The 9,417-nt window shown below is 39.0% G+C and overlaps 1 protein-coding gene across 1 annotated transcript in view; it reads left to right on the forward strand.

Annotated features, from left to right (window-relative positions):
- The first annotated feature begins 4,800 nt into the window (after nucleotides 1-4,800).
- LOC146478081 (uncharacterized) overlaps nucleotides 4,801-9,417 on the forward strand; it is a 29,671-nt gene continuing 25,054 nt past the window's right edge. Inside the window, exons 1-4 of the mRNA XM_085112784.1 lie at nucleotides 4,801-5,292; nucleotides 6,274-6,335; nucleotides 6,982-7,143; nucleotides 8,573-8,608. Of these exons, the coding sequence (XP_084968910.1) occupies nucleotides 4,955-5,292; nucleotides 6,274-6,335; nucleotides 6,982-7,143; nucleotides 8,573-8,608 (598 nt within the window). The 5' untranslated portion in view covers nucleotides 4,801-4,954. The remainder of the gene's footprint in view (nucleotides 5,293-6,273; nucleotides 6,336-6,981; nucleotides 7,144-8,572; nucleotides 8,609-9,417) is intronic.

Genomic DNA, 9,417 nt, shown 5'->3' on the forward strand with positions numbered 1-9,417 from the left:
GGGTTAAATTTGTTATTTTTGGGGGTTACAAATTTTTATATTTGGGTTTTAGATTTCTTACACCTAGGGGTTACAAATTCGTACGTTTGGGGGTTACAAATCTTTGCTTTTGGAGGTTAGATTTCTTACGTTTGGGGGTTAGATTTCTTAGGTTTGGGTGTTACAAATCCTTATTTTCGGGTGTTAGATTTCATACGTTTGGGGGTTACAAATTCTTACGTTTGGTAGTTAGATTTTTTACGTTTATGGGTTACAAATTCTTTCGTTTGGGGGTTAGATTTCTTCCGTTTTTGGGTTACAAATCCTTACGTTCAGGGGTTATATCTCTTACGTTTTGGGGTTAGAAATCCTTACGTTTGGGTGTTATATCTCTTACGTTTGGGGGTTAAAAATTTTTACGTTCGGGGGCTAGATTTTTTACGTTTGTTGGTTAATAATCCTCATGTTTGGGGGTTTGAAATTTTTACGTTTAGGGTTACAAATTCCTACGTTTATGGGTTAGATTTCTTACGTTTGGGGGTTACAAATCCTTACGTTCGGGGGTTAGATTTCTTATGTTTGGGGGTTACAAATCTTTACGTTTGGGGGTTAGATTTCTTACGTTTGGGGTTGCAAATTCTTACGTTCGTGGGTTAGATTTTTTCCTATTGGGGGTTCCAAATCCTTACTTTTGGAGGTTAGATTTCTTACACATGGGGGTTACAAATTCTTACGTTTGGGGGTTAGATTTCTTACGTTTGGGGGTTACAAATCCTTACTTTCGGGGGTTATATCTTTAACGTTTGAGGGTTAGAAATCTTTACGTTTGGGGGTTAGATTTCTTACGTTTGGGGGTTACAAATCTTTACGTTTGGGGGTTAGATTTCTTACGTTTGGGGTTGGAAATTCTTACGTTCGTGGGTTAGATGTTTTCCTATTAGGGGTTACAAATCCTTACTTTTGGAGGTTAGATTTCTTACGTTTTGGGGTTACAAATCCTTACGTTCGGGGGTTAGATTTCTTATGTTTGTGGGTTAGATTTCTTACGTTTGGGGTTGCAAATTCTTACGTTCGTGGGTTAGATTTTTTCCTATTAGGGGTTAAAAATCCTTTCTTTTGGAGGTTAGATTTCTTACGTTTTGGGGTTAAAATCCTTACGTTCGGGGGTTAGATTTCTTATGTTTGGGGGTTAGATTTCTTACGTTTGGGGTTGCAAATTCTTACGTTCGTGGGTTAGATTTTTTCCTATTAGGGGTTAAAAATCCTTACTTTTGGAGGTTAGATTTCTTACGTTTTGGGGCTACAAATCTTTACGTTTGGGGGTTAAAAATGTTTGATTCGGGGGCTAGATATCTTACGTTTGGGTGTTACAAATCTTTACGTTCGGGGGTTAGATTTCTTACGTTCGGGGGTTAAAAATGTTTACTTTCGGGGGCTAGATATCTTACGTTTGTTGGTTACAAATCCTTACGTTTGGGGTTTACAAATTCTTACATTTAAGGGTTAGATTTCTTACGTTTGGGGGTTGCAAATCCTTACGTTCGTTGGTTAGATTTCTCGCGTTTGGGGGTTAGATTTTTTACACCCAGGGGTCATAAATTCCAACGTTTGGGGGTTAGATTTCTTACGTTTGGGGGTTACTAATCTTTACTTTTGTCTTAAGTTTGGGGGTTACAAATTCTTACGTTCTGGAGTTAGATTTCTTACGTTTTGGGGTTACAAATCTTTACGTTCGGGGGTTAGATTTTTTACCTTTGGGGGTTAGAAATCGTTATCTTTGCTGGTTAGATTTCTTACTTATTTGGGTTACAAATCCTTACGTTTGGGTGGAGGGGAGGGGGGGCAAACCTGGGGCTGATTGCATCTCGGGGACTCGTTCCAAAAGTTTTTGGGAGGGGCTGTGCCCCTAGTACTCTGAAACCTTTAGCATAAAGCAGATCAATTTTAGCGGTATTTTTTAACCCTATACTAAACTATAGACCAAAAACTCCGTCACTATCCCAGTCCAGCCAAAACAGAATCTTCTACGTGTTCAACAACAACTAAGACACTTATTTTTAAAAATGTCAATTTTCGGGAAACTTAGTCTATACTAAATTCTTGAAGCAATTAATCAGTTTCCTGGAAAATGATATCCTATTCCAGACCAAAACTCTCCGATTTCTTTAATGTATCCAAGACTAAAGTTCTTGAAAACCATACCCTTCAGCGGCACATACCCATATATAGCTTACATATGGGATTACCCCCCTGCCGGGAGTTAGGGGTTGCATGACGCATCTTAGATAAGTGGCAGTTCTCTACAGTCGTTCCCTCCCTTCAGAAGGATTTTCTGTGGCTTTCTACGAGTTCCCGATCCTCAGTAAACCGCCTTCAACCCATTCTCGACCCCAGAGCTCTTCTCTTTTGCGCATGACTGACGTTCTTGGTGCTGACCAAAAGGAAAGCAGGCTCTGGGTACGAGATCACCTTCAACCAAGTGTTCCAATATATTGCTGGAGAAAATCCTTTGAATAGATCACCTTTTTAATGCGATGGTGCTTTCCAAAAAATTCTAGTCTTTCAGTTTATGCACCTGGTGTTTCTGATCTTACCATTGTGCAAATGTTTTTTTTTTTTAAGATGTCCTAAGAGGCGCTACACATCAGTTACTTTTAGAAAGAGTGGCCGTTGTCTTTTCCGACAAATTTAAACATAGAGACCACCCACTACGTAGCTTACTTCCAAGGTATAAAGAACAATCTGCTTGCCTTAGAAATAAGTCCAGCATAAGAACAAATATCAACACAGACGTTTTAAAGATAGCTTTTTTATCAGATTAGGGACCGGTCATTTATTAGAGGGGGGGGGGGGGTGGGCTGGTGCATTTTAATTTTCTTATACATAATTTCTCGTGGGCCTGTTCCTGCCACTGCATAACATAATGTGGCCCCCCTTCGAGTCTGCGCATGAAATAAGATGACCCACCCTCAACTACAGAAACAGTTTTAATACAACTTAAATAAAACTCACTGAACTATTTATAGCAAATAGCGAGTAGCCCTCCTCCCAGATGTAGTAGTTGTACTGTGATCTGAATACCATCCCCTTCATCATCATCATCATCCTCTGAACTCGAGCCAATCTTGGCAAAGATATAGTCTGTTTGAACGCTTTTATCATCAGAAGATAAGTATTCCTCTTCATTTTCACTACTGCAGAGTGGACTTGCCTCTTCTTGTGTAAAACTCTGTATCTGTTGTTGAATAATGTGCCTTTGCACCTCCATTAGCTTTGCATGCTTGTTTGGTGCAGTGCGAAGCCCGTGATGCTTCAAGTATTTATCGATAACTGCTATTGCCTGCTTACTAAGGACGCCATCTTTAAACATCGCATTCCAATCATACTCTTGGTATGTCTTGCTTGCCTCAGCTGACTTTTTAGCCAGTCTCTCCTTCTTTCTTTTGTCTTTCTTAAGATCGAGTAATGTCAAATGCTCCAAATAGTCTTTCATGCATCCCTCAGCCACAACAAATTCTCTTGAGAATTTCAAGATACTGGTGGGATTATCCAAGGAGCACTGCCCTGATGCGTATGCTGCTTTCAGCTGTACCCTTGGCATGTAATCATCGACAAGCCTTTTGTTTGCTGGGGTTTTAGACAAAGGAAGGTAATGATGTCCATCACTTTCGTTGTCAGGAAATGGCGTCGCAACATGTTCAATCTTCTCACAGCATTGTTCTCTTCAGTGTGCTTCAGAAGTCGCGGAGTGTGCCACTTTCACCATTTTCTTTACAGGCTCCTTTTAAATATTCAAGGAACATCTCTCCAATGATACAGTGGCTCATGTCCATAAATGAATATATCTTCTTAAAGTAGTGGTATCCAGGAACAGAATCTTTGGCAACATATATAACATACGATTTCTTGAAAAAGAACTAACAATTTGATGCTGTAGTGGTGTAGCACTTTAAGGATATGTTTCGTGGACACATTCTGAAGTTTAAATCAAAAACGCGTTCAAAAAAAGAAAATAAGAGAAAGGCACAGACTAGAAAAGCTAGACGAGAAGAAGAAAATTTTGGCTTAATCTTCAAAGTACTGTCTGATGGTGAGATTCCAGTTAAGGAAGTCAATGTGGCTGCTCTAAATATATCCTTAAAAGGGTCACAAGTTTACTGGCTAAAGCAAATGATGGAAATAGGGCTTATAAGTGATCAAGCTTGTACACTTATTAAAGAGTGCTTGTCCTCTATCAGCTCTTCAAACAGTGAATCAGAGGACAGTGATACTGAGTAATACTGAGTACATGAAGTTTATTTTTCCAAAGTGAAAGGACTGCTATACACCATGTTATGTTGGTTTGTTATGCTATCATTTTGATAATAATTAATATTTGACTTGTTGTTGATTCCTTCACTGTAGTTTCTTTTTTGTGGAATTGGAAATTGGAATGCACAAAAATACATGGCCCCTCAAAAATGGGTGCACTATTTTATGCAGCCCCCCATTTTCAAGTGCACAAAAAGGTATGACCCCCACCCTATTTGCACCAGCTCACCCCCCCCCCCCCCCTTCTAATAAATGTCCGGTCCCTTAAATTTTAAGTGTAACTAGCTACATAAAAATTTAGATATTATTGAATACTACACTTTTTACATTACATTCTTGTATTTTTCTTCTGTGCGCATATTCTTTCCTTTTTTTTAACATATGATTGTAACGTGTGATATTTATTTCTATGTGATGAAAAAGACTTATTTATTTATTTATTTTTTTATTTATCTGTTTATTTTAACGCAGAGAATAGCTGCAGAAAATTCGCACTTCGCGTCATGCAACCCGATCCTGAACTTTATCTTCCTTAAAATCTAGAGGTGACTGATACCTTAATTCTGATCAACGAACACCGCTATCATTTACGGTTTCCGGATCTGCTGAAACGCAAACGCTTTCACATTTCTTTCAAGATTACATTCACTTCCTGCTTTTTACAATGGATCCAGAGAAAAAGGAACAAACGATACGAAAACCCCGTCTTGTAGAGCTTTTCCGCCGCTTGTTTTATCCAGCAGTGGTTATTTTCCTTTTGTCTTGCATAGCTTTCTTAGTTTTGAATCATTTGGAAATGAAACAAAAATTGGCTGCGATGGATGAAAAGGTGAACGCCATTGAACTGACCGTTGAGAAATTCTTTGCCACAAGTTCTCCTCACAACAAGGCCGGAGACAAAAATAGGCTAGACACTGGAAGTTTGCCTGTTCGACGGTCAAAGAGAGCCGCGACTGTAAGCCTTCAGAACCTGGATAAACGAGTGAAAGTTCTAGAAATAAGGTAACTTTGCTTTCAGACATAAATATTAACCCCTCGCTCGTCAGAGCACCAAAGTTCAAAGATAAAAATTCCAGTTTTCACAGCGTCAGAGGAAAGCATTTGCCAAACAGCCTCAGTTGAATCGTCCTCAAACTAAACTATCTCTTTCCCAGAATCAATAATGTTAACACTGGATGATTTTTAATGTAGGGAAAGTACCGCAAGAAAACTTAAAAGCGGAGACATAACGTCGTGAGATGATGTGCTCACAAGGCTTAGACAACTTAGCGTGACTGTTTGGTTTTGTTTCGTTCGTTTTGTTCAAATAGATTGGAAGTCTTTTCTCTACCCCCTAGTCTACACACTAGGGGGGTTGAGTGTACCAAGTGTGTAGACTAGGAGGTTGGTCTTAAGTTACCTGTTGAAGTTTTTTTTTAATAAACCAACGCGGACGTGACCAAGACACTTATCAAAAAGCAATATGGGCCGTAATGCCCGGTGTATATAGATTGAAGTTTTACATGTGACAGGTCAAAACAAAAATGTTCTTACCTGACTCTCAGCCTGGGGGATGTTCTTAGTATGTTCTTAAATTTTAGTTATTCTCAGGCTCAACGTTCTTATAAAAAGGTTCTTCTAAAAAAGTGTATGGCTGGTTGGTAGCAAAGTGGTGAGAGCCGGTTTAGTCTGTTCAAGTACAAAAAAACTGCTAAGCTAGTGTCCAAAGATATTTAAATAGCTTTTTGGACAATGGCTCACATTTTTTAAGCCGAATTCCCTTCCCTTCTACTTACATACACACTCAGTTTCAAGGACATAAACAAGCAATACCTTACGTTGGTTCATTTTAATTTTTTAACGGTTTCTTTATTCGCTATATTAGCAAGGTAAGAAGAACAACCATATATGTGCAAGCATGTTCTGTCAATTCTCCTTGGAATCAGTTCTGAAAGAAAAGTAATAAGAGTCTTTTTTTTCACTGAATTTTTTTTACATCTTTAGGGCTGTCAAGGATAACAAATCCTCACCAAGGGACGATTTACGCTATAAAGAATCATGCCAAGGTTTGTTGGAAACCATGCAATATTATTCATATCATCGTAAAGGAACGCATCGCCTTTAACGAAAGATATATTTTATGTCAATGTATTCTTTTTAAGCAAAGGTAATTAAGTGTTCTTGTAGTGGAGCATACTACTAGTAATGACTGATATCCCATGGCCGCTTAGCCAATCAGAACTCTGGAATTGCGTTATCCTGACCAATGATCCAGTTTTCGATAGTATAGTCATAATAACTAATATTAAGAAAACGCTGTCCATTGAAAAGTGTGAATCGTAAACGGTGCAACGCGATGGAATTATGGGGCGATCTAATAAGCATGCGTAGATGTCGTGTTTTATGTAAATGTTACGCCCTAAAAACCACACGTGCTTATATTTTCAAACTAGTAGAACACCGAATAGGCTCATAGGTCAAAATTAAAGGCTCCCGGAAAGCCATTGGGTCTTATCGTTCATGACTGATTTATCCCTTTTACCCGACAGCGTTGTTTCAATGGAGTGTATATATTTCGATCACCTCAATTGATGACTGATAACTCTGCTCGTGTGTTTCTATATGATCTCTCAGTTTTGGTAAGCAGCAATCATTTAGTTATCAAATGGAAAACAGGCGTTAACAATCAAATGACAACTTCATTGTATACAGGACGTGATGGAAGGGATGGCAGAGATGGTCCTGCAGGTCCCATGGGTCCCGCAGGTCCTGCAGGTCCCCCGGGACCGCCCGGGAGACCAGGAACAGCAGGAATAACGGGAGCTACAGGAATACCAGGAGCTACAGGAATGCCAGGAACAACAGGAACACCGGGTTAGTGGTAAATGTCATACAATCACTTATCTTAACCCTACTAGAAGATGTGGACGAAATTGCAATCTTCTGCCTTAACCACTAAGATTCTTTCGAACAATGTTAAATTTTATACATCAGGTCGTGTCACAGCCGAACAAAGATAAGAGGAGCTAGCAGCTCTTTCTTTGAATATTTTGGCAAATAAAGACCTAATTCTTGGTTTTCAGATGACGTCATAAAAAACTGAAATTCATAACTAAACACCATTTTGGGTTTTTATCTTCATCACATATAAGAAAATCTAAATTTCTATCGGCTTGCTTGTTTTCAGCAGGATAGCATTCTTTGTTTTTAAAATAGAGCAGTTTGAATTTTAGATTTTGGCGTAGTGCGTGACAGAAGGATTGCTGCTCTAAACATGTCACGTACATGAAAACATCGATTCGCCTCGTGTTTTTTTTAGGTCTGATTAGCTAACATGTAATAGAAGCGTTAATGTCAATGTGTGAAAGTTCAGCAGAGAGAAGAAAGGCTTTGAAATAGCCAAGGTAAACTCCAGATGTTTTTGCTGGTTTCCGGCCGCCATGTTGGTGCCCATCAGACGGGGCACCAACATGGCGTCCCATACTAAACTCTGTAATTTTCCGTGGTACATTTTCTCGACTAACTCGATTAGCTGATATCGCACAGCCCTGTGGCTTTCACACGTTGTTTATGTATCACTCTTCTACAACATATTAATTTCTTGACTTTATCTACTGAATGGCTGAGGATTTTATTTTTTCACTTGCGTGACGATGTGTGAGGTGAAAACCACCAATACCTGATACCTGACCTAAACCTCGGGGATTTTTTGAAGATACGTTCTTAAATTTGCTTTTTAATTTGTTAATGCCAGTATTTTTTAATATCTCTCCCTTTTTAATTTAATCTTGTTATATATTTGTAATTTTAACGCTTATTTTTTAGTGTAGGCTTTTCCCTTAAACTAACGTAAAGCGCCATTGAATCAACAGGAAAAGGCGCTATACAAAATCATCATCATCAGTACATTACGGCCAGGAAATCCCTACAGCTGTTCCGTGTAGTGATTGGGTACTTTCCTAGCAACGGCACATGCAAATCCCATGTCCGAATTAAGACCAAATCCCGAATACCCAGTCCCGAGGTCCAAACAGTCCCCATACAGCTGATCCTCTTGAAGCGATAGAGAAGCGGCTTTCGAGAGATTTTACTACAATGGTTTGCCAGGAAAACTTTGGGAAAAAATTGCTGTTTTCGAAACGTGGTCGCTGTCTAAAGGTGGTCGCACAAGGACGATTGACTGTAGTTCAATTTAGAACCCCCGATCCCTGCGTTTTGGATGTCATACTGTCCAAAGCCCCTCATATCGATCTTAATTCAATTCAGTTGCGTTACAAACCTGTTTCTCTATTGCTCTCACTAGGCCGTGACGGGCGTGATGGCCTCCCAGGACCTAGAGGTAACAACAAAAACGATTGCTCATTAGCTTCAACTTTCAACTTCAACTTTATTAGGTGTTTTTTTAAGTTGCACTACCATACATCCTCGAATAGGCGCCCCCCCTTCTCCTCCTTCTCGAATAAGCTTTCAAGTTCAAGTTTATTTTGCCACTATCAATTAGATGGTAAGTGTAATAATAGTAAAATTAAAGTGGCGAAGAAGCCCACGAGAAACTACAAGGCTTTTAAATAATGGGCTCCCTCTATCATGAAGACTCACCAACAGCCAGGCATTTGTGGTTTCTCCTTTTGGAGAACAAGATTTAATACAGTTGAACCCCATGTAAGCACTCTTCTCTGTTCTTCCACTCCATAACTTTTAAAGTACCTAGGAGTACTGAAAGAAGACAAAGATGTCCTCCAAAAGATTACAGTTATCAGTTCAAAAACTACTCTTAAAGCCGGGAAAAATCCAAAATTTGAAATACCCCAAGCGCTTATTTGAGGATTTACAGTACTCATGACATGAGATTGTTTGAAATTGTATAGGTATTAATAACAAGAAAAAATGAGGTGATATGACTTTCTTAATCGTAATCTCTTGCAGATAATTTTGTTGAGATGTGCCGCCCATTTACCATGAACTTGAGTTTCGATGTTTGATTCTTGTTCACTGTGACGTCAAGGCTATTTGTTGTTCACGTTCTACATCCACGACCAAATTGATGAATAAGTTCCATTTTCTTCTCTTAACTACTCTTTATTTGCGTCCCAAACACTAAGAGAAATAAGCATATTAAGTTGAAAGAATTTTAACCCTATCTTAGAT

Source organism: Pavona decussata, unplaced genomic scaffold (assembly GCF_977016875.1).
Source record: "Pavona decussata unplaced genomic scaffold, jaPavDecu1.1 SCAFFOLD_67, whole genome shotgun sequence".
In the NCBI taxonomy this organism is placed as follows: Eukaryota; Metazoa; Cnidaria; class Anthozoa; order Scleractinia; family Agariciidae; genus Pavona; species Pavona decussata.